Consider the following 26602-nt stretch of genomic DNA (forward strand, 5'->3'; position numbering starts at 1 on the left):
TTATTTAATTATGCTGTGACACAACTAAAACAACAAACGCTGCACTTATTCGTGACGGTGTAAATTCAACGGTAAAGCAGAAATGAAATGCACTAAAAATCTATAAACATTCTGTTTGAGCCAAACGTCGAGTGAGAACTAAATTCTCAAGCGCCGGATGCATGTGCGGCAAACTCGTGCAATGATGCCGTTGCAGGCACTGCATTAGGCAATAACTGTAAGTGCTAAGTGAGTGTGACGCTGACGGCGACGGCGACGCCGCTACTGCCGGGAAGGCAACTGCCTTGGCGCTAGTCTATGTGCGACCGGTTCATATTTATTTTGCTTTGCGATTTTCGAATGCATTTTTCTGCCTCATCTCTCGTTCTTTCATAGCAACAGAAATTACCAAAGTGCAATATGGCAAGCAAGAAACAAAAACAAAAGCATAAGCAAAACAACTAATGAATAGTTGGTGTATGTGTTTATGTGTTTAGCAAAGCCGGCAACTTAGCAGCATAGGCACGACCAGAAGTGAGCCCAAAACAAATGTCAACTAGTTGCAATCGCACATTAAAGCTCAAGGACGACATGACGTATGAGCAATTTTGATGATTTGCCAATGTCACTGCTCAAGTGCATATTCTCGTGTACATAATTGTGTGCGTGTGTTTGTTGTAGTCAGCTGTATATGTGGGCATGCCATAAAGTAACACTATATAACAAATATTATACTTTTTATACTCTTGCAACATGTTGCTACAGAGTATAATAGTTTTGTTCACCTAACGGTTGTAAGTATCACCTAAAACTAAGCAAGATAGATCTAGAGTTATATATGTATATATGTAAATGATCAGGATGACGAGTCGAGTCCGAAATCCGGGTTACTATCTGTCTGTCCGTTCGTCCATGCAAGCTGTAACTTGAGTAAAAATGAAGATGTCTTGATGAGACTTGGTATTCATGTTCCTTGGTAAAAAAAAGTAAACCGGAGTTCGTAATGAGCATAATCGGACCTTGAACCAAAAACGTTAAGGCGCCATTAGTAAACACTAAAATTAGATGTAGAACTCTAATTTGGCCCAAGGGATCCCAGTGGCTAGGGGCACCTGTGGGTGGAAAATTTTGAAAAAGTGGGCGTAGTCCCGAACTCCATACCAGAAATGTGGATTCCAGTATATATGTATAGTTAACTTTTGACCGAAAAATCTTCTCCTAATAATAGTATCTCTGTGTATTAAAAATGGGTTGAATCTGGTCAATACTTCCCTGAGCCCCCAAATAACTAATATCGGGATTTTCGAACATCCGGGTGACTTTGCTCCATATAATTGGTGAGTGTAGATATATTCTAGCCATGCAAACAGCAGGAGTCGAAGTGATGAACAACATTTCTATAAATGCTACATAAAAAGTAATATGTATAAATATGTACATATATACGTATATGTATAAAAAATATGTGCATGCGCCGGCTGATCCTTCGGAATAAAATCTAGTGGAAACTATTTTGGATAAATACTAACTTTTAAAGATAATATAATGTGCATACTCGATATCCAAAAGTTCGGTTTTGGTGCACTTGTGTATACTCACCAGATACCGGGATGTTTGAATACTTTACAGGGTGAAGACTTCACTAGAGCTTTATTTTTACTCTTCTCAGATTTCATAGCGAATTAAATTTTTACTGCCATGATATTTATCGCATTTTTAATAGCTTAATAACATAAGCTTTACTTACAAGTATAAAATTTTAAGAGTGGGCGTGATTATGAAAAGCTAAAGATAATGTATACATATTTATTTATTATTTGTTGGAGGGATGCGCTTCAAAAGGTATGATCCTGAAGCTAAACATTCTTTCAATACAACTCAATTGACATTGGCATTGATACATTGACGCAAAAAATTAGTAATTAAATATTTTATAAAATATATTGAAAATAGGGCACCACAAAAGTAGACCGATGGGAACAGCATGCTCTACAAAAAAGGTCTACTATGATTTTTTCGTACATCCAAACGTTTAAAAGATATTAACAGTTAAAATTTGATTATTTTTGGGAAAATTTTTTATTTCTTATGAATTTTATAATTCAATGAAAAAAAATTATTATGAATAATGAAACTCATAATTTTGTAGGAAATTTACTGCTCTATAAAAATGGTTTCCTATGATTTTTCGATTAAGTTAAGCGTTTACGAGATATTCATCGTCAAACATCAATAAATATTAAGGTGGATCAAAAAAAAAATTTTTTTTTTTAATAAATTTTCGCAAAAATAATTAAACTTTAACCGTTAATATCTTTTAAACGGTTGGGTTTACGAAAAAATCATAATAGACCTCTTTTGTATAGCATTCAATTTCCTACAAAATCCAAGGAACAAGATATTTTTTCAAGTAGTTGGAAGCGAGATATAAATTTTTCAATCTGATAATAAGAAAAAATAGAAAACTGTATGTAGGAGGACCTTCCCGTTACAATTAATAACTCATGTTTGGAGAGGCTTTCTTAGAGGTGTCTAAGAACCTATTTTTCCAAGTACGAAACGAAAAAAAAAAATTTTTTTTGAATCACGCTAATATACATAATATAATTTTATTCTCACGCACGAAATTCCTTCGCATGTTATAAAAAACAAAACTGTTCAAATATCCATACCAATAGTTTTCTGAATTATTATTAACACGTATGCATATTATTCAGTATACAAGGTACGTTCCAAAGTAAACAGGACTTTTTGAATCTAGCTCCCCCTGGTGGCGCCATCTAGTGGTATCAACGTTTCCAAAGTGGTCGGGAGGACATAAATGACGATCAACAAGTGGGCCAATCAAAATCCGTGATCACCGGAAATTCCATCGAAACTGTGCGTGAATTCATCAAAAATCGGCCGAAATCATTATTGAAATTCATGGAAATGGAATTGAACATCTCCAAAACATCGATTTATCGCATTTTGACCGAACATTTGGGCTTACGAAAGGTGTGTGCACGGTTTGTTCCGCGTAAATTGACTGACGACCAAAAATTGCTCAGAATCCAACATTCGAAGGACATGAGTAAACAGGTTTATTTGACCAAAATCACATTTTAACCATTAACCACTCCCCGTTTTCACCTGATATGGCATCGTACGAAAAATGCATTTGCCCATGAAAGGAAAGCGTTATACAGACGTAGAGGCCATTCAAAAGACTTGCACCGGCATACCGGCGGCCATACCGGCCAACGAGCTAAAACACTCGTAGTGAAGCAGAAGGGGACTATTTTGAATAAAATAAATTGATTTTGCCGAACAAAACCATTTGTTCTGTTTTTTTAAGTCCTGTTTACTTTGGAAGCACGTTGTATTACTCGATTTAGAGAAAAATGATAAGTCAATTTCATAACTCATTGCATATATATAGCAGGCAATAACTAAAATATTAAGATATCGTAATTTTACTGTCAATAGGCCTATTTTCAATAAAAAGAGAAATTAGTACAATATTTGTAGCAAATTGTATTATAGTTAAAATTTGCTAACATATACTACCAATTATTAGTATTAGGTAATGATAGTAGATATATGTAATGTCATCTAAGTCACCACGTGTATATCAAACCAAAAGTAAGATAAAGTTGTTACCTCAAAATAATCATAATAATCCATATCGAAGCTCAGATAACTTAAAACACAACTATCATTTTTATTCTTTTTATTCAGTATCTCAACGGAATTAGTTACAAAAATAAATTAATAACATTTTTTTTTGGATAAACAAATTTCACTCAACTGTGCTCACCATAATGCCAACTGCACTTGAAATTCGTATGCATGTGTATCCTTGGGATACTTTAAAACATACGCAGCTATTGCACTTGGCTTACTTTTGTTGGTTGCCATAGATTCAGCAAACAAAACGGCTGATCGGTGGTGCAGTTTTTATCACCGCCTCCTTTTTCTACATTTAGTCGGCCACCGCTCTCTTATACTGTATACTATATAAAATCTTTTGCACATATATGCACATGAAGTGGCGTAGATGTGTCTCCAACCGGTCATTCATACATTTTTGTTTTGATACAAGTGGCGATAAGTACGTACTTATATATAGTAAAGGGTGATCCATTTCGAGGTTCTCTACTTTTTTTTATAGAAAAAAGACATAAAATTTAAATTTAATGGGGAATGTTTATTATCATTCGAAAAAACATTATTTGGTAATTATATTTTTAAGATTATCTTTTTAAAATGTTGGCCGTGGCTACGTCTTAGATGGTCCGTCCTATGAGTTTAATTTTCGATGACTCGTTCGAGCATTTCGACTGGTAACTGGCGAATGACACGCGTAATGTTTTCCAAGGTCTGAATCTAAGCGAGATTGTTCGCATAGACTTTAGATAACTCCACAGGAAAAAGTCTAACGGTGGGATATCACATGATCTCGGTGCCCAATCGACCGGCCCAAAACGTAAAATTATCTGCTCACCGCAGTGTTCTTTCAGTAAGTGCGTAGGAAATGGCGCTGTCTTGTTGAAACCAAATGTCGCCAGATCACGAGCTTCAATTTCGGGCATCAAATAGTCGATTATGGTCGATGGCGCGATAACGGCCGCCAATGTAAGTTATGTACTCAACGGTATCATTTTTGAAGAAATATGGACCGATGATTCCACCGGCCCACAAACCACACCAAACCGTTGTTTTCTCGGCATGAAATGGCAGCTCTAGAATCTCTTCAGGTTGCTTTTCATCTCAAAAACGTCAATTTTGCTTAGTTGTATACCATTGAGCCAGAAATCGGCCTCATCGCTGAACAAAACTTGGATCAAAAACGTCGGATCTTCTTGCGCTTAGCAAGTTCGAGCGGCTCAGTTCTTGTACAAGCAGTATTTTGTACGCTTTCAATTTAAGATCTCGACGTAAAATGCACCAAGTCGTTCCATACGTCAGTCCGAGTTGTTGCGAACGGCGCCGAATCGACTCTCCACGATCTTCGTGTGCACTCTCAGCTACGGCTGTTATATTTTCTTCACTGCCGGCTGGACATGGTCTTCTTCTTCTTCTTTATTGGCGTAGACACCGCTTACGCGATTATAGCCGAGTTAACAACAGCGCGCAGGTCTTTTCTTCTTTTCGCTACGTTGGGACAGTTGGATATTCCAAGCGAAGCCAGGTCCTTCTCCTCCTGGTCCTTCCAACGAAGTGGAGGTCTTCCTCTTCCTCTGCTCACCCCGGCGGGTACTGCGCCGAATACTTTCAGAGCTGAAGTGTTTTTGTTCATTCGGACAACATGACCTAGCCAGCGTATTGTATAGTATATCTCACACAGCTCATCGTTCCATCGAATGACGAAATTATCTACGACTTCAAAGTTATGACTGTCAAGAGTGACGTGAGAGCCAAGTCGTGAGTGCAACGACTGTTTGTTTGATGACAGGAGATATTTCGTCTTGGCCTCGTTCACTGCCAGACTCATTTGCTTTGCTTCCTTGTCCATTCTGGAGAAAACAGAACTAACGGCGCGGTTTTTTGAGGCCAATGATATCAATATCATCGGAAAATGGTACTTTCTCTATTTAGCTCTGCAGTTCGAATTATTTTCTCCAAGAGTAGATTGAAGAAGTCGCAGGATAGGGAGTCGCCTTGTCTGAAACCTCGTTTGGTTTCGAACGGCTCGGAGAGGTCCTTCCCGATCCTGACGGAGCTTTTGGTGTTGCTCAACGTCAGTTTACACAGTCGTATTAGATTTGCGGGGATACCAATTTCAGACATCGCGGCATAAAGGCAGCTCCTTTTCGTACTGTCGAAATCAGCTTTGAAATCAACGAAGAGATGGTGTGTGTCGATTCTACCCGGTCGAATATTATCCAATAATGAATGATGGATCTCAAGATGGGTGATGTTGCTCTTAAGATGAGCGAAGCAGGCGAAACACATAATTTATAGAACCTATAAAGTTGAACAATTTATAAACGTTGTTTAGGTATACATAAGTCTTTCCATGATGAAATGCCAAATAATACTGAAAAAAATTACATAATAGTTTGCGTGATCTATCAAAAAAAAAGGCCTTTAAAAAACTATATCTACTTGGATCACCCGTTATATGTATATAAAATGCCATACATGCATACAAGCTTTCGTATTTGAGTAGGAGCTTAAGTACATACTACGTACATTTGTATGTGTAAATGTTTTTGTCGTAGACTTAGATAAAATGCATGCATGTTTGGGTTTCTAATGCGTAAACCAATGCAAATGCAAAATGCAAAAAACTCAAAACATAAATTACTGCATGAACAGTTAGATGAACAAACTAGCATACCTAAATGCAAATATACGCACATATACATATATGTACGTATGAACGCACATAGCGTGTGTAGGCAAACGGCTGAATTGGTCTGCTGCGTGCAATGCAACGCACGAGCGCACTTTTATAAGCGACATTCCGACTTTTCAATGCCGAACATGCGACGACCAATGTCATTGCTAGCAACTCTGGAGCAAACGGCAGTTTTTGCTATAATCACACACACATCTATATACACACATTTAAGTGTATATGGAAGGTTAAACTGTGTGTTGGTTCAAAAATAGTTGTCTCATACATACGGCATACTTTTACACATGTACTATATGTGCATACATATATGTATGTATGTATGTATGCAGATTCATATAAGGATATTCGTGTTTGAACGGATTCAAGATTTGAGTGTGTGGGTTAATTGAACCGCATGTGTACTGTAATAGTGCAATTCGTTGCAATAATAAAAACTCCTTTGACCTTGACCTTGACCTTACGTCGCGTATTGGGTGGGATGGTGTGTGCACCGGTTTAATTCAATTGTTGGTGCTGCAGATTAATAGTGGGAACTGTTAAAACCGGTGGCGTATGAGTAACCAACGCAAAGCATTTAAATACTAAATGCTAAATTATAGTACATACATTCTATATATACATATGTCAATTAATATACTATATGAATCATATATGTATATTAGGGTGATACAAAAATAAAAAATTTTTGGGTCAAAACGAACACAAATACAGAGAAACCATATTCCTGTAAAGCAGGAATTTTAGCTTAAAACTAAAAGGTATCAGCGAACATTCAAAGCTTTATATTTACATGACACGTATTAGGTGCGCAACTTAGTTCCCGCTGTTTATCAATAGATAGTTCGAGCTGTTAGTGGCTATCGATTTTGATATATGTATCTAAAATGTGATAAGCCTTATCAGTTATTTTGGGATCGAACGATTGAGTGATTGGGTCTTATCAGTCGTCTTACAACCTGGAAAACCAAGCGGGAAGTACCTCTCCGAGCCGTTCGATACCAAGCGAGGTTTCGGACAAAGGGACTGGTGTGACTTCTTCAACCTATTACTGGAGAAAATAATACGAAGGCAAAGCTAAATAGAGAGGTATAATCTTCTATAAGAGTATACAGTTAGTGGCGTACGCCGATGATATTGATATTATATGATATCGTTAGTTCTGCTTTTTCCAGGTTGGACCCGGCAACATTGATATAGTTCAGTGAATCAATACTGGATGAAAGAGAACACCCCAGCTTTGAAGGTTTTCGATTCAGTATCCGCCGGTGGAAGCAGAGGAAAAGGTAGACCACCAATTCATTGGAGAAATCAGGTGGAGAAGGACCTGGCTCCACTTGGTATCTCGAATTGGCACCAAATAACAAAAAGAAGAATCGACTGTTGCCAACTTGGCTTATAATCTCATAAGCGGTGTCTACGCCAGTAAAGAAGAAGACGACCGAAAAGAAACTGCATTTCCACATATGTGACTTTATTTATATATCATATGCGATATGTCAGTATTTTTTCAAATAATCGTCATATGCGGGAAGTGTTGATTTTCTTCTTTCAGTCAAAAAAATCGGGATACTCCAAAAATTGTACGAAGGTGCTAGGTCGCGCGGCAACGTAGTCGCCTCGGCCGAATATTCACGCTGCGAAAGTCATGCTGTATATTTGGTGAGTCCAGGCCGCCGTTTTATATTAAGAACTGCTGAAACCCAACAGAAAAATCGTTGAGAATCATGCTCGCTGAATTTCATTAATATACCTCACAGATTGACCAATATTATCGTTAAAAATTCAGCACTATGCCATGGGATTCACATATTCGAAATCTAGGCGCTCTTTATGGCTCGATTTCGAACGTTTTTGGACGTGAGGTAACATACCTCAGAGGCAGTATTTTTACCAAGAGTAATAATCAAATGGAATTTAAAATTGCGTTATACGAACAGTAGGCATGGTTTTCGGCTCATTGCGCCCATTTGCATACTGTAACATAAGTATATGACAATAATACCGTTCCCGCGATAGTCGGGCCAACGTAACTGGAACGGACCCAGATATTTTATCCAGAGTTCCGGATTAGTTCCTAAAAAAGAGGAGTTCACATAAATATCTTTCATATCATCTTATATAGATAATTTTATGTCGTATTTAATGTTGCTAACTTGGTTATTACATACGTAATCACACTGTTAATAGTTTTTAACATATGTAATCATTATATAGGGGTTGTAAGCAACCGATTTCATCTCCTGTCTGAGAAGGTGATAAAAGAACTTTTCGTCACTTATTTTACTTGATACAGCTTTAGTGGAGTTGTATGGTCGAATATATCGTAACCTGTGAGAATAAACCATTTGTACTGGTATCGGACAGTAGTTTATTCCACATATTATTGATGTAGCCTTCTCCTTTAACCGATAGCACTGAACTTTGAGACCGATTCGCATACACCTCAGCGATAACTTATCACTCCATTTCATAGAGATATCTCGCACTAAAATAATTATATTGGGTGTATGAGAACTAAATGAAGCTATGACCCGATTAGATATACATATTTCCGACACTAAGTCATATTTACACAAAAAGAATTACACTCCCAACTTTCTCACTATACTAAGGAGATCGGTTATCGGAACGGAAGAACAGGCAGAGGTTCGGGTAACAATTATGTAGCCATATCTACATACAAAGTCATATATTAAACATTCAGATAAAAATATATTGAAGGGTGATCTATTTCGAGGTTCCCTACTTTTTGAAAGAAAAAACACAGAAACATCATATTTAATGGACAATGTTAATTATCATTCAAAAGAACATTCTTTGGCTTTTATTTTTTGTAGATTATTCTTTCAATTGTTGGCCGCAACTATATCTCAGCTGGTTCATCCGTTGAGTCCAATTTTCGACGACTCGTTCGAGCATTCCGACTGGTAACTGGCGAATGACACGCCTGATGTTTTGCTCCAAGCCCTGAATCGAAGTTGGATTGTCCGTAAGACCTTAGACTTTATATATCCTCACAGGAAAAAGTCTAATGGTGTAATATCACATGATATTGGTGGCCAATCCACCGGCTCAGAACATGAAATTATCTGCGCACCGAAGTGTTCTCGCCATAAATACATTGATTGAGGCGATGTGTGGCAAGTGGCGCCGTTTTGTTGAAACCAAATGTCGCCGAGATCACGAGCTTCAATTTCAGGCATGAAATATTCGGTTATCATGGCATCATTTTGGAAGAAATATGGACCGATTATTCCACCGGTTCACAATTGGCTCGATAACGTCTGATATTCATGGAACTTTTCAAGAGCTCGTAGAGCGAAGGGATGTCTCTTGGGAAGGTCGAGCGGCTTCACTTCTTGCACAAGCTGTATTTTGTACGCTTTGAATTGAAGATCTCGCTGTAAAATGTGCCAAGTCGTTCCATACGTCAATCCGAGTTGCTGCGAACAGCGCCGAATCGACTCCCCACGGTCTTCGTGTACACTCTCAGCTACGGCTGCTATATTTTCTTCACTGCGCGTTGGACGTGGTATATTCGGTCGAATATTATCCAATAATGAAAGCTGGGTCAAGATGGGTGATGACGCTCAATAAGCCGATTATGTTAATTTTCGTAATGAAGTTGAACGATTTGTAAACATTGTTCAATTATAAGTCTTTCCATGACGGAATGCCAGACAATACTGAACAAAAATAACACGACTCACGCGCAATCTGTCAAAAAAGGGCTATTTAAAGAGTATCTCTACTTGGATCACCCGTTAGATATAATTTTGTGTCTATTTTCAGTAACTGTGGCTCGTTTAAGATACTCAAACGTATAACTCGTCTAAAATTGCCTCCAACCAGTTCTTACAGTGTAAGAATTTAGAAAAAATAATTTTACTTTCAACACCATAGAAAATGTTAACAATTTGCATACGTGAATAGAAGCACATTTGTACATTGTTAGGTTAATAACTTGAAAACCTTGGCAATGAATGATTTAAATTGAAGTTCGAATTCAAATCTGTAAGTATGTATGTATCAATATATGAATATCACAAATGTGCTCACGTAAACGTACGCTTATGCATTAATATAAAAGTATAGTAGCAATTTGTTAGATATACAAGTACATTATTTTCATATACATATGTATGTATGTATGGTTGTAAGTTGAATCGTTCGTAAAATACGTCAAAAGTTGCATATAGCAACACAGTTCACAAAAGGTCGGGTCTTAAAGACTTAAACGTAATTTGCTTCGTGTTATAAACAAAATAACGCGGCACACCCGCCTCTACATGTACACTCCAAACATACATACTCACCAAACCACTCAATTCACTTCACACTTAAATGACCAATGGTGCGACAGCGAAGTGCGGCAGCGCACATTAACTGTGTATTGTGGATAACATAAAGTTCATGGATAATCAAATATCACGAGATTATGTTCTTTAGTGGCTTAAATGCCGCCGTTGTATGCCTTGTTGTTGTTTTGCAAACGAATGTAAATAACATTTTTTAATTTTTACGAATGGGTTATAAGTATGCCACTAGTCGAACTCTTGCCAGTTGTCTACAAATGTAATAAGCTTTAACGCTTCCGTTATGTGTGCGATGTGTAAATATTTGTGATAAACGTAAGCAGTAGAGCATTTATTTGAATGTCCGCGATTATCTCTTCATCAAATTAAGCATACAGTTTAATGGCCATAGATGACTACCGGCAAAAATTGCATAGTGTTGTGGGTCAGGAAATGTAATTCACTTTAATTAACGAAATGTTGAGCCAATCTACGACTTGTCTGTTAGAATTAATATATTTACATATGTACTGTACTAAATTTTAGTTTAATGGATTTTGAATTAATTTATTAAGACTTCATACGGATCCAGTTTAAAGAACAAACTACAAAATAAATTCATATTTTAATAATTTTAATTGTATGTACTACTGTAGTACTAAATTCGTAAGGACACTGTAAATATTATGTGTTTAACACAGCTAAATTGTGAATCAATCAAGAGAGTGAATTTCGAAAGAAATAACTCAACATGTGAAAGCATATTTGTGATCACAAATTTTGGTACTTAAATAAAGTTCGAGCAATCTTCGAGCACGTAACTTAAAACCGTTCTGGAACATGCCTTTAAAAAACATTTACTACAATACACCAGAAAGACATAAATAAGAATGAACAATAGTACGGATATACGGTTCTATCCACAAAGTTTACTTTAGAGAGTATTTTACTTTATTTATTTAATCGAATATTCGAAGCAAAAAAAACAACGAGTTCGTAGATAGTCGTAATCGGACCACTGCCACGCGCACAAAACGCCATTAAACGAAAACGTATAAAGTACCATAACTAAGGACAAAATTAGGATAGAGCTCTAACTTGACACATGCGATCGATTGGCAAGGGGCACTCCATTTTTCAAAATTAATAAATTTAATGTACATGTCTCCTAAACCACTCGACTGGCGTAAATATTATAAGAACTGCTAACGACAGTGTGAAAATGGATGAAATCGGATGATAACTCAGCTCATTCCTCATATAGCGGTACTGTTAAAAACGGCTAAGGCCGCGACAAATCGATAACTAAATACGCCAGACTTTTACTCCCGAGATGGTATGAGAGGGCTTTGTAGGAGCCAGGGTAAAAATTGGACCATAAGCATGGCACCGCCCAATTTTAAGTGAAAACACGTATCTCGAGACCCGCTAAACCGATTTCAACGAAATTTGGTAGGTGAAATTCCTCTGATATTTCCTTGTTACTGTGAAAAAATGGGCGAAACCGGACTACAACCACGCCTACTTCCCATATAACACGTTTCTAAATTCCATTGAAATTTTCCAGCACTCAAATCATGAATGAATTAATATATCAGGATAAAACTTTGCACGAATTGTGCATTTGAGATGTGCCACAAATTGCCTAAATCCAACCAAAACTGTTCAAGCCCACTCAATATGTGGACCCAGTGCTTATAGTTGACTTTTGACGGAAAATATCGGTCAATATGTGAGATATATAATTGAAATTCAGAGAGAATCTTTTGCTGATAGTAGATATGTATCTGTGTCTTAAATATTAGTTGAATCGGGTCAATACTTCCCTTAGCACCCATATACCTAATATAAAGATTTTCGAACTGCCGGGTGACTTTATACCGCTAATACTTAATGAATTTGAGAGAACGTGTTTTATTTTAATTATATGCTTATATAAAAAAGGATGAAAACTCACCCCAGAACCCATATAACTAACAAGCATTGTCCACCTGCAGGTACTCCCCTGGCTTTAAGCCTTGCATGTTGCAAGAGTATGAAATGTTCGGTTATACCAGAACTCAGCTCTACCTTATTTGTTTATTGTTTGTTATTCTGACAGGTTTTTTGAAGAACATCGTGTTTGAGCGTGGTAACTACCGTCTAAACCGAATTCAACACCGTAGTATGGGCAAACTAAGGTAGATCAACTAATTTTTTGAATATATTTTAAATTCGTATACGGGGTTTTAATAGCGGGAAACTATATGCTAAATTGCGATACCACCGGAACTAATATTCTCTCACTCTATTGTCTCCTCTCTGAAGCACCCGTGTTTCTGATGAAAAGGAAGGCAGTTTTGGTATCTAATTTTGCTGAAAAGATACCATCTTTCACTCGATTATGTAGTTTGATCGCCTTCGTATAGAGAAAAATCCCTGCGTCCCTGTCTACCCGCTCATTTCCCAATCAAAGAAACAAATTCTATAGAATTTCGAAAATCCGTGGTAATAAGTAGAAACGTCACAGAATGCCTTATTCGAGCCGCCTAATCGCGACGATTCCCTCAGTCTAAAATGACCACTAATGTGTGGAGCCCGATTCGATAATCCCCATTTGGGGAATTAAGTCTCTGTTCAAATGACTGAATTTATGATTTATTTTTGCTTAATATAATAATTGCTCACAAAGTCGCTAAATATACCATGGTTGACTCACAACTATCTCGTAATACATACATATATGTATATTATTATACCCTGAACAGGGTATATTAAGGTTGTCACGAAGTTTGTAACACCCAGAAGGAAGCGTCGGAGACCCTATAAAGTATATGTATAAATGATCAGTATGTTGAGCTGAGTCGATTTAGCCATATCCGTCTGTCTATCTGTCCGTCCGTCCGTCCGTCCTGTCTGTATATATACGAACTAGTTCCTCAGTTTTTAAGATATCGTTTTGAAATTTTGCAAACGTCATTTTCTCTTCAAGAGCTGCTCATTTGTCGGAATTGCCGATATCGGACCACTATAACATATAGCTGCCATACAAACTGAACGATCGGAATCAAGTTCTTGCATGGAAAACTTTCACATTTGACAATGTATCTTCAAAAAAGTTAGCACAGATTATTTTCTAAAGCAACGATGTAATTTTCGAAGAAATTGTTCAGATCAGCTTGCTATAGCATACAGCTGCAATATAAACTGAACGATCGGAAAAAAGTTCTTGTATGAAAAACTTTTGCATTTGACAAGATATATTCACGAAATTTTGTACAAATTATTTTTTAAAGCAACAATGTAATCTCCGAAGAAATTGTTTTGATCTGTTAACTATAGCATATAGTTGCCATACAAACCGAACGATCGGAATCAAGTTCTTGTATAGAAAACTTTCGCATTTGACGTTGTATCTTCACCAAATTTGACGTGGATTACTGCTTAAGTTAATAACATAATTTCAAAAAAAATTGTTCAGATCGGATTATTATAGCATATAGCTTCCATATAAACTGAACACATAGTTACTGAAAGAAATGCTCCTGTGAAGGGTATATCAGCTTCGGTGCAGCCGAAGTTAACGTTTTTTCTTGTTTATGCTTAAAAACAAATATAAATCAAGGTCTTATTACGAAAGATTTGTAACTTTTTCTTATTATAAAAATATGTGTATAACTATTTATACATATACATATAACATTTGTAAATTAAAAATCAATAGATTCGAGTTGAGGATATGGTTGATCTTGAACCATATATTTTTTCGCCATGTGACATCAGTTAGAGACGAAATTAATTGTAGTAATTATATGTGTGTTTTAGTTTTTGTAAACTCTTCTATACCCACATACATACAAGTTATATCGAATAATAGCAAATACGTATTGAAACATACATACATATACGCAGACATTTTTATGCCACTAATTGGCTCTAAATTTGTAACAGCTGCTGATCAGCTGCCTGCATTTAATTGCTCGCACAAACTTTCAAATGCGACTTGAGTCAATAGAAAATATGCTAACCTTTAAAAAGGTCAAACAGAGGATTTTCAGAGAAAGGAGTTATTTTGAGAAATATTGAAAAACGCAAGAAATATGAAAAAGTGCTATTCATAGCAACACGACTGCTAATTATTCATATAAAACAATTCAATTGAGCACAAATGTTTAAAAGTGCTAAATGTGCACATTATCATGTGTTTTTGATTTAAGAATGAATTCAAGTTCACCACGAACACGTTTGACACCTAATTTGTCTACTGTCAGCATGTATGTGTGTAAACAAATTTACATGTATATGATTCTTTAACGCTGCTACCAGTATTGTACTTACAATTAAGAAATAACCACGTTATATCCCTATTAGGCGTTGCGTTCACTTCTCCGGGACGTCATCCATCAACTATAAGCTCGCATAAAACGCCACAACCATTCATAACCCCTATCCGGTTGTTGGCAACACATGCTGGCTACTAGGTTACCGCCTATTGCCGCCTCTGTTGCTACTGCTGCTCAGAGTACAACCGTCGCTGATCTCGCTGCTTGTAGTTTTTGTTGTGTTATTGCTAATATTACCTCCTGTTTATAGACTGTTGCACATGCGCATGCGCAAAAGCTTTCAATTTCATTAAGCTTTATTGTTTTTGTTATTACTCATTACCCAGAGCGAATCGCTATATGCTAATAGCACACGCCGCCACAGCGCATTGTATATGTTCTTATTTAACATTGCACAAATCTTTGTTTACAGTTTTCTATTTTTTTGGTATTTCATTTTGATTTTTGATTTTGCTTTGCGCACAATATTCAAACTCATTCAACATAAAAGATCGTTTCAAAGTAATTCTAAAATCAGTTGCAGCTGGATCGTCGTTTATCTTGTATCAACTTTTCATCTGTCTGGTTGTGGATGTGCAAACAAAATTAAATTTTACTAAAGATATACAGAAGTAATCATAATACTATTTCGAAAATGATGTAAGTCTCATTGTGGGTGCACTGAAAAAGGATCTTTTAGTAATATTAATTAAAGTAAAATATTAAGATTGGAACATGAAACAAAAAATTAAGTGTCTTTATGAATTTTTTTGAAAGTGAAAATGATATAAAATTTTTTAAAATATAAACATTTATGTATTTATATTACAAAATAGAGTGATACAGCGTGATATAAGAAATAATAAGATGCGCCAATCTTTTTAAAAATATTGTAAATGAATATAACTGTGTGTCTCTTGTGAAACTTCAGCTTCGGTTATTAAACTAATGAAAAACAGTTTTAGAAAGGATTGTTTCTATGATACAAGTGAAGTTATCGAAAAGAGTGAAAATGTTTCTAAATACTTTGTACCGCTCTATAAAGTGACATACCACAGATAAGTGGAAGATAAGCTTTCCAGAAAAAGAAATCCGTTTTTCTTTGTCGGCGGAAAGGTTCATTTTCAGCAACAGAATACTTATTTAAACGATAAATACTGTCAATATTCTCCAACAATATTGAACTATACTGATTCTTAATGGAGGTGGTCCTTAATGGTCCGATATATGGTCATTCACAATGCACAAATAAAAAACGTATCAATAAATAAATCGAATTTTTTTATTGATATCGATTCCCTACATCATATTACTTACTACTGTGGGCAAAAAATAACAAGACTTTGTTAATAATTTATTCATCAAAATTTTTATCGTCCCCCTCAAAGTAATATCCCTTTGGCCTAATAAACTTGCTTCAATATGAGCAATTTCAATTTTCTATAATTTTTCCTATAGTGTTGGGTTATGTTGTAATATGGCTGACGAATCTTGTTCTTGCATATATTGAAATCGATTAAATTGAAATCTTGTGATATTGATCTTGGATAATATTAATGCCTAAAGGCTATAAGGTTTCTAATAAAAAAAAACCAAGTATTTTTCTAAGCTTAAACAATTTGAAGGCTGATAATCAAATTTTAACAATTGTAAAATTTTAGTGAGAAAAGCATAAAAATTAAACAAATAAGAAGCGGCTAAGTTCGGGTGCAACAGAACATTTTATACTCTTGCAAAATACCTTAAGATGTAAAACGTCAACCACAAGATCGGAATCTAAGCAATTTATATATAAATATATGTATATATATATATATACATATACTATATATAACTCATATACTCACCGACATATTCGATATAATGTTTGTTAAAAAAACGAAAATCATTATACGTAGAAATTGAAACTGAAATTCATCAATGTACCTCACATACAATCTCCAATCATATGGAGTAAAGTCAACCGTATGTTCGAAAATCTTGATGTTAGTTATATGGGGCTAGATCAAGTTTTCGTTCAATTTATCTATTTTAGGCATAAAAATACTTTCTTATGAGTAAAGTACGCTTGCAATTTTCATTGAGATATCTCAAATATTGGCCGGCATATGCAGTACAAAGTCACCCGGAAGTTCGAAAATCTTTATATTAGGTATATGAAGGCTCAGGGACTTATTGAGCCGACTCCACCCATTTTTGGCACACAGATATAATATTGCCAGGACATTGATCGATATTTTTTGTTTGGAGTCCATATTTCCGATATTTTGGGGCTTGAACAGTTTTGGTTGGATTTGCGAAATTTTTTATCATAAGGTGGCATACTTTAAACAAATTATTAGTGAAATTTGTATCCCGTTATATTAATTACTTCTTGATTTCTACATTGGAAAGTAAAAGATCCAATGGAATTTAACTCTGTGTTATATAGGAAGTAGGCTTGGTTGTAGTCCGACTGTGACATAGGAATTAGAGAGGAATGTTACAAACTAAATTTAGCCGTAATCGCTGTGTCGGGCCCCGAGATATGTGTTTTCACCAAAAACAGTGGCGTCACGAACATCGTCCAATTTTCACATCGGCTCCCGTAATCGTATCATCTCGGATATAAAATTTAAAGTCTCTGGCGTAATTCATTATTGATTTATTGCGCTTTTAGTAGTTTTAAACAGAACCGTTATATGGGGAGTGAGCGGATTTATTTTCCGATTTCATCCATTTTCATCCTGTCAATAGGAGTTCTTACAATATTGGAGTTTTTGGTGGTTGCAGCTTTAGTGATTAAGGAGAAATGTACATTAAACTTATTAGAGTTCGCCACGCCTATTTATTTAAAATTTTTTGCGCACAGGTGTCCCTGTTAAAGTTCTCTATCTTAATTTAGTTCCTAATTATGGCACTTTAAAGACTTTCGGTTAATGGCGTTTTGTGGGCGTGTCTGTGGTCCGCTTACGCCCATTAACGAACTTGTAATTTTTTTTTGCCATGGAACGCGCATACCAAGTTTAATCAAGATATCAAAATTTTTACTCAAGTTACAGCTTGCACAGACGGACGGACGGAGAGACGAACAGCCACCCTTATTTCAACTTTTCGCGTCATCCTGATCATTTATGTACATATTAATAACTCTATATCTATCTCACATCGTCTTAGGTGATAAGTACAACTGTTAGTGAACAAAACTATTATACTTTGTAGCAACAGGTTACAAGAATATAAAAATACAAATGTTATTGTCCCAAAACTGCTGTTGAGCCGCCGATTCCATAGAAAAAAATTGTTTACTCTCATCACTGAAACAATAACACAGATTGTAAATAAAACTGATAGATACACTAAAACTATACTGAAACTGCAGCTATGTCCCAAACTGTCATTTTAAGTTATGGAAAATTATTTGGGTAATTCCTAATGAAAATTGTTATTGAAGGGTAGGCAAATAGACAATATTTTGAAATATGAGATGAGTTTATAAAATTTCCTAGAAGAATACCTGCAAATCTCATTGAGAAATAAACACATATTTTTTTTTACGTTAAAACATCCGTTATAATTAAATTAATGTAAGAAATATATATTATTTTTTTTGCAGCAAAATGCACTCAGTCTTGCTTTGCCTCTGCCTATTCACAATCTCATGCAGCGCACAATTTTATTTCCATCAACCAGTGCCACTGCCCTATCAACAACATCAATACCTGCAATATACCACTTCACCACCAGATTTCAAACCCATATCGGAGCCCAATCAGGAGGGCCCACCGCATCCCTCAGTTGTAGCCAATGCTGAGCGGGAGTCACTATTACCACCTGAATTGTCGAAGAGTCGGCGCTTCTATAGCAATCCCCGTATTGCCGCTGCACTTGCAAAAGAATCACTACTGACACCCAAAGAGATGGCCGTAATCGATCGAGAAGCAGAAAAAATCGATCGCAATCAAATTTATAAAATCTTCCATAATGCCGGTTGGGCGTAAAGGACACTTATTGTAAATTAAGTAAGCGTTCGCTCAATTTAGAACGAAGTGTTTTGCGTCGCGTGTGTTTTGTTTTTGTTGTTAATCTCTTGCCAATTACTCTCATCTAATTATATTTTATTATGCTCATATCTATGTATGTAGCTCTAAGTTATTGAAAAGAGTATTTATTGTTGTTAGAATTAATAAATTACGGAATATAAAACTTTAAAAATAATTATTTATAAAATATATAGTAAAATTCTGTTAATATCTTGCTGGCTCTTATTTATGCAAGTATATGAATTGAGCATTTGAAATATTGGCATACAATTAGGAAGCGACTACTGGGCGTCAGTGCGTATGCGTGATATTTTATGATTTCTTTATTGTAAGTATGGTCTATATTGTGTTTCCGTTATTCTAAAGGTGATGTCGTTATATTGAAAAAGGAGTAACGGTCCCATTTTCGTTAATTTAAAACTAACAAGTCGAGTGAGGTACAAAGTGCATATGTTATAACAAGAAATAGAGTTCAAACATAACGAGCAAATAGGTGGCGAATCGAAGATCTCTACTTATGCTGCAAAACAAAAACTAAAAAATCTGAAAAAATCGCGAATTACTACTCAACACAGTCCCCTTTCAGTTCGACCCAGAAATGCTCTAACTTCTTTGAATCGCCTGAAAATACGTTTCCTGGAGGTCTGCAAAGTAGTCCACTCTTTTCCATTCCAGTCACATTTCTGGAGAGTGAACTTTACAGAACTGGAGTATAAAGTGTATGGAGCCGCGATGGTGTGAGTCGGAAAGTTATTATGGTGGACCAGCACGTTGTTTTACGTCTTTTTCTTCAGTTCGATATCGCTCAAATTATTTGCCATAGTAGAAGCCTGAAACCATTTTACAGATATATCCAAAGACCACATCTTGCTAATAATTGAAAACTGTGAGCATTTTTCCAACCGGTAGGACAGCTGTATTATTCGGAGCAAGTCCTCTGCGATAAGTTCACTATACAATCCAATATACTCTAGGTCTCTGGTGTATCAGTGTGTGCACGCATGGTCGAGTAAACAAAAGTGACACTCATCTAGCCAACAGCTTTCGCAATTTCAGTAATTCATGCCCAATATATGGTTATTTTTAGATGCCTGCAGTATCAGTTACGCACACGTCAACAAACTGCAATCACAAAAGACAACCGAACGATTTTCTACTCGACTTGCACTCCTGAGAGCACTCATCAGCATCTCCATATAAGAGAACTGTGTGATGGCATTTCAAACTCTTTACGTACAGCTGCAAACGAAAGCATTGACTTTCGGAAAGATGGGAAGTGCCGTGTCGCAGTGGAGAACAAACATACTGCCTAACTCGCAATGGTACACCGGACGGGATAGATACCGTCACTTGAAGAGTGACGCGAGACGCATTTGCCGACAAAAAAATAGAGAGGCCAGAATGCGTGAGTACGAAGAACTTGACAAGCTGGCCGACAGAGTTATTGCTCAAAAAGTTTACGAAAAGATCCGGAGACTAACAGAAGGCTTATTTTGTAGAATCCCCAGAGGTGATCTTGTGGCTGATGCACAGAGGATACTAAAATTGTGTAGGAAATACTTCTGCAACCTGCTGAATGGCAGTGAAAGCATAACGCCAGGAGAAGGCGAGCCCGATTCCCCAATCGATGACGATGGAGCAGACGTTCCGTTGCCCGACCATGAAGAAGTCCGAATCCGTCTGAAGAACAACAAAGTGGCGGGGGCCGATGGATTGCCGGCCGAGCTATTCAAATACGGCGGCGAAGAACTAATAAGGAACATGCACCAGCTTGCATGCCCGACGATTGGAATTCAAGTGTGATCTGCACAATCCACAAAAACGGCGACAACACAATCTCCTCACCATCGCATATAAGGTTCGATCGAGCGTATTGTGTGAAATATGAAAGCCCATCGTCAACAAATTGATTGGACCTTACCCGTGTGACTTTAGGCCTGGAAAATCAACAACTGATCAACAACTGATATTGACCATCGCCAAATCTTGGAAAAGACCCGTAAAAAAAACGACACACACCACGTTAATCGACGGAGACGTTTTCAAAACTGGGTCTGGTGGTAAACGAGGGCAAGACAAAATATCTCCCGTCATCAAACAAACAGTGGCACACTCGCGTCTCTGCTCCCACGTCACTGTGACAGTCATAACTTCGAAGTCATAGATGATTTTGTCCATCTTGGAACCAGTATTAACACCAACAATAATGTCATCCTCGAGTTCCTACGAAGAATAATTCTTGCCAATAGGTGCTACTCGAGCTGCAGAACTAAATAGAGAAGGTACCATCTTCTATAAGAGTGTACAGCTGCTGGCGTATGCCGATGATATTGATATCATCGGCCTCAACACCCACGCCGTTAGTTCTGCTTTCTCCAGGCTGGACAGGGAAGCACAGAAAATGGCTCTGGCAGTGAACGAGGGCAAGACGAAATATCTCCTGTCATCAAACAAACAGTCGTCGCACTCACGACTTGGCTCTCACGTCACTGTTGCCAGTCATAACTTTGAAGTCGTAGATAATTTCGTCTATTTAGGAACCAGTATTAACACCACCAATAATGTCAGCCTGGAAATCCAACGCAGGATTGTTCTTGCCAACAGGTGCTACTTCGGACTGAGTAGGCAATTGAAAAGTAAGGTTTTCTCTCGACGAACAAAGCGGTGGAAGCAGAGGAAGAGGAAGACCACCACTCCGTTGGGAAGACCAGCTGGAGAAGGACCTGGCTTAACGTGGAATCTCCAATTGGGGCCAATCTGCAAAATGAAAGAACGACAGGCGCGCTGTTGTAAACTCGGCTATAACCGCGTAAGCGCTTTCTACGCCAATAAAGTAGAAGATAGTATCAGTTTTTCTGTGTACATTCAATAGGTGGTCTGCTCTATTCTCCATTTTTTATTTAATTGCGTAACAGCAGGAAGTGACTTATCAAAAAGTGCGGTTTCTTTAACCCATTTTTTGACCTCACCATTTTTACCATCGAATGAAAGGAGTCACCGTAGAGAGCATCCAAGTAGTTTTTGATATCACTGCATCCATTCAAAGTAAAGAATCTAATGACCGACTGATATTGTTGTTCCATTTATTCCGCGATTCTCTCCGCTTCCATTTTTACATTGATATTGTTAATCGTCTTCACAGCATGGTACTCCTTTCTTGAACACTTAAAATTAAAAAGTAAAAAAACATTTTTTCGTCATTCGTATTTGAATGTTTATTCGACAACTTATACATGGAGTTTAGAAACTTAAATTAAGGACAGCGTATATACGCTGTCTGGCAATCATTAGTGTAAGCTTTAGGTTAACCCTTCAACCTTAGTGGAATCGGTTAAAACTATATCATATTTCTAATATAAAATACGAGTATTCAAATTTGATTAAGTATATGTTTGTAAGCATAGTGTCCTTAATTAATGGCAACAACAAGCACTGCAATAACAACAACAATTAGCCACATCATATTTACTGATAAATAAGCAACGGATTTAAGCGCGTACACGCTGTCGTCTTTGCTGATAGCTCGGCTCCACTTCGCCGTTGTCTTCGTGCACGGGAATAGCATCAGGTAAGGCGTAAACTAAATTGCCGTGAGTAGCGCTGCTTGGGTGATGGTACATAACCGGAACACGCACCATCTCGAATTGACGCAGCTGTCCATTGGGTGCAAAGTATGGCGCCTTATTGTAGGCGGAAGTTGGTGAAGCGCGTTCATGCACTTGTATTTGATGATAGTTTGTGATTGGCTCATGTTCAACGACTTCGCGCACAGTTTGGAAAGGATGGTTTACCACAATGCGACGTTTGTGGAAGCTTTCACTTGTTGCGGAGGCATCGTTAGGTGCTGGATTAGCGGCAATTACACGTGAGCCCGGTGGAGTTGCTTGAGCACTTGCGTCTTTTCCATTTGTGTCAATACTTTCCGCATCGGAGGGTGCTGTTTTCACATTTTCCTTGCTGTTAGCGTTTGAGTTACTAGTGTCTATCAAGCGTTGAGACTTAATTTGTACACGGGTTTGAGGTTCTGCAACATACTGCACGTTTTCGTTGTCACTTGGTTGTGGGTTTTCATAACGTGCGCTTACTTTCTCTGCATTCTGAGCACAGTCGGGTTGTGACTCGATGTTTTCCGAACGCAAAACGTCTTCTTCTTGTTTAGCACTGGGATCAGGAGCTGATTCGCTATTTACATCCTCAACTTCTTCATCAACGGCTGTTTTAGCTTCAGGCTGACTAATTTTGGCAGTGCGACTACGTTCCTTGGGCGGGTTAATTGAAGACATAACTCTAATGGGCTCATCGGCTTCTTGTGGGCCATATGGCACTTGCAATTGAATATGTGCAAGTGGGCGTATTTCCGCGGTTTTCGGCTTCACCTCCTCATTGCTTTCCGGTATTTTTGCGGCCTCCTTTGAATCAGATTCTGACTTATTTTGAGCAGTGAGGCGTGCATTAGACTCGGGGCCACGATTATAGTGTACTGTGATGGTTCTTTGAGGCGCTTTCTCGTCTGAGGCCCGCTGATATTCCACATCTGCGGTAAGACGTGAAGACTCATTTGGATCGTATCGCATATGTGAGTAAGGAGCACTATATTCTACTGCTGTTGAATCGACATCGGCATCGGGGTCGTAACGTAATTGCTCGTAAGTGCGTTGTGGTGCTACATACTGCGGTTGCCGACGTTCATTCTGCGTATAACGCTGCTGTGTGGGCACTGGGCGACGCGCGGGAACGGCATATACAACTACACCGTCACGCTGGCGATTCAAGAACGATTTAACCTCACTCACGCGTGCGGGTTCTTCTTCTAAGTGTGCAGGTTGCTGTTTAGCTGATGGCGTTGGCTTACGTTGTGCCTGTACAAGTACTGGACGTTCTTCAAACCGACTAGGCGCCAAGTAAATATTATGCTGAGAAGGTGGTAAATTAATTGTGTGCTCATGCTTTATGATACGTGTCTGAGGCTCGGCTGTAATACGTTCACTCTTTGCCGGTTCCTCTTGTAAACGCGCAGGTTTTGGGTCTTTGCTGGCACTGTAGAAATTACCTGTGATGTACTCACCCTTATATTCATCGTCATCGTTGTTAAAGTCATTTGGCACATCGGGTGATGTATTTTTCAATGATTGTTCCTCGTTTTTAGAATACCTTGGTTGGTATACTTGCCCGTTTTGCTGAGCTTCAACACGTGCTGGACGTTGGTAGTTGCTTTCTTCTCGTCTAAAGGTGTTTGGCGAGAAATTCCTGTTAGGTACTTGACGCTGACTGTCATGACTTTCAGCAGGTATGTAAAAGTTTCTACTCCGTGAATTTTGCTCTCCGAGCGCAGCATCAGTAGGAGCTATGAGTTTTGCCTCCTCACCATATTGTTTTCGTAGATTGGCTTCCACAAAATCGCGTTTGGCATTTTGATTATTAGTTGGTGTAGCGGTAACTGTTGATGCAATATTTGTTCCACTAATAACAGGGGCGGGATTTTTTCTAGCAGCACCTGCATAGACTTGATTCGAGTTTGAGCGCACGCCGTTGTTATAAGAACCCGCGCTGGATGATTCAGTCTCAATATCTGTATCACTATTAATATTATATTGAGCAGCAATGGCTGGATGAGGATGACCGAGGGGTAGAACCGTTTCACCTTTCGGAATTTTCGCAACAGGATGCTCCAGCTCAACAACTATCGTGCCAGCTGGTTTAATCACAACTCGTTCTTCGATATCGTAAAACTCCTTTTGGATAGCTGGATGTCGTACTTCGAATTTTTTAGCTTTCAGTGCTGGTTGGGCAATTTGTATAGTTTTGGTGACTACTGGTCGTTGATACACATTTGGATTTACAGGCAAGTAACCGCCATTCGAATGAAAGTCATGTTCTTGGTTGCCATAAAAGCCATCATAACCACCTGCGGGCTCATCAACAGATGGTGGATACTCGTTTAGAAAACCACCGGCATCGCCATGATCATAACTAAAGCTGGGTTGTCCATAATCAGGCTTAGCATAACTGGGAACTTGATCGTAATTTGGTGGACTGTATCCACCACCACCAGCAACTCTAAATGTCACACCATGAGAACCGCTGCCAGCACCGCCAAAACTATTACCAAAAGCACCTCCCAGATTTATTTTGCCACCGTCACTACTGCCACTGTGTACAGTAGTAACTGTCTTTGATGGCCCAGTTGGCACAACAGCTGCTACAGAAACAGCTGGTGCTGGTGCATGTACAGCTGCAGGAGCGGCTACCGCTGGTTGTGCTGATACTGGTGCGGGGGATATTTGGATCTTTGCGTCGGGCGCTGATTTCGTTTGATCATCCACAGAAGCTGCGGCTGAAGCTGATGCGGCTACAGCAGCGGGAAGTGCAACTTGCCTTTCAAAGGTGTGTTGCTGTGAAGGTTTCGCATCGATAGCGACAAGTCGCGCAGGTCCGGCCGAAGACGAGGAGGACGATGAATACTCATACCGTCCAGATGGCGAGTGATCGGCTGTTTCGAATACCTAAAGAATTAATACATATATAATTAGATAATACAAGTAATAGAAACCTTAGTCCGGGTGTTGCTGAACATTAGGCGAGTGAAATATTTCAGGATGTGCGAAAAACTTTTTTCTAAACAATAAGCCAAAATTGTGAAGCAATTTTTTAAATTATATGATTATAGTTTTAGTGTTTAGGATTACAGTTTTAGCAGTTTTTAAGAAATCTACCTGACCCCTGAAGAGAGCGGAATCGCTCTGACTTTTCTAAAGCTCTACAACCAAACCTTCCCCATAAGCAGTCAGTAAGCAGCTTTTTTCCCATGCATTAATTTTAACAGCGGCTATACTAGCTAAGTTATGTCAACCGATTGGATGAAAGCACACCAGCTCTGAGAGTATTCGAAGCAGTACCCGCTGGGGAAGCAGAGGAGGAGGAAGACCTCCACTTCGTTGGAAAGACCAATTGAAGAAGAACCTGGCTACACTTGGAATTTTCAATTGGCGCTAAACAGCGAAAAGAAGAAACGACTGGCGCGCTGTTATAAACTCGGCTATAACCGCTTAAGCGGTGTCTATGCCAATAAAGAAGAAGATTAATTTAAACGTGGACGGACAAATAGGTAACTCAAAATAAATGCGTCTGGGTTTTCTAATAATTTTTATAAAGTTCTCGCAAACTGAAAATACTTTCACTTACCGTTTCTACTGTCGGTCCACTGTGATAGTTCTGTATATAACGCTCGAACTCCTGATTCTGTTTATCCTGCGCATTGGCTTGACGAAATTGACTCTGCCGATTCTGCTGGCGTATACGTCCATAAAACCGTTGTTGTTGTTGTTGCGGTCTAAAGCCATTCGATTGTTCCGTACTCTGTTGAGCTTGTTGGGCGGGTTTCGAGTTACCAACGAAACTCGAACCCTGCTCTTGTTTTTGTTCACTTTTCACCTCAACTTTTTCTGCATTATCGTTCTCATCTGCTGCGCGCAACCTGGCGAAACGTTCCTCTCCACTTGGCTTCTTAGCTGGACCTGCTTTCAATTCCTCCGGTGCGGTACCCTCCAAATAGGTGACGTCAGCCGGGTTCGTGGCCGGGTGCTGAGCAATCGAGATATTAACATGAGTTGCCGTGAAAGCTGTGCCAACACACAGCAACATCACAAATATCGTTCTCAT

General features: G+C 38.1%; 2 protein-coding genes across 5 annotated transcripts; one reads left to right on the forward strand and one right to left on the reverse strand.

The window, feature by feature from the left end:
* The first annotated feature begins 18 nt into the window (after positions 1 to 18).
* On the forward strand, positions 19 to 19001 carry LOC120776855. 4 transcript variants are annotated; one of them, XM_040107899.1, is made up of 2 exons: positions 19 to 217; positions 18517 to 19001. In XM_040107899.1, the coding sequence occupies exon 2, from the start codon at positions 18521 to 18523 to the stop codon at positions 18899 to 18901; it is 381 nt and encodes a 126-aa protein (XP_039963833.1). In that variant the 5' UTR covers positions 19 to 217; positions 18517 to 18520; the 3' UTR covers positions 18902 to 19001. The 4 variants fall into 4 exon arrangements, with proteins under 4 accessions (XP_039963833.1, XP_039963832.1, XP_039963834.1 ...); XM_040107898.1 differs by lacking the exon at positions 19 to 217 and adding an exon at positions 752 to 773; XM_040107900.1 differs by lacking the exon at positions 19 to 217 and adding an exon at positions 10271 to 10343.
* A 3430-nt stretch (positions 19002 to 22431) lies between these two features.
* Positions 22432 to 26602, reverse strand: LOC120778967. Its single transcript, XM_040111043.1, has 2 exons — positions 26126 to 26602; positions 22432 to 25446 (listed from the first exon to the last, which is right to left on the reverse strand). Exons 1-2 carry the CDS (start codon positions 26600 to 26602, stop codon positions 22432 to 22434), a joined length of 3492 nt encoding a protein of 1163 aa, XP_039966977.1.

The sequence above is a fragment of the Bactrocera tryoni genome, chromosome 5 (genome assembly GCF_016617805.1).
Source record: "Bactrocera tryoni isolate S06 chromosome 5, CSIRO_BtryS06_freeze2, whole genome shotgun sequence".
NCBI classification, from domain to species: domain Eukaryota; kingdom Metazoa; phylum Arthropoda; class Insecta; order Diptera; family Tephritidae; genus Bactrocera; species Bactrocera tryoni.

Coding starts and splice junctions, on each gene's coding strand:
- LOC120778967 (XM_040111043.1), bottom strand. CDS start 26,602: ATGAGAACGATATTTGTGATGTTGCTGTGTGTTGGCACAGCTTTCACG. Junction 25,447..26,125: donor GTGGACCGACAGTAGAAACG/GTAAGTGAAAGT, acceptor TTAATTCTTTAG/GTATTCGAAACAGCCGATCA.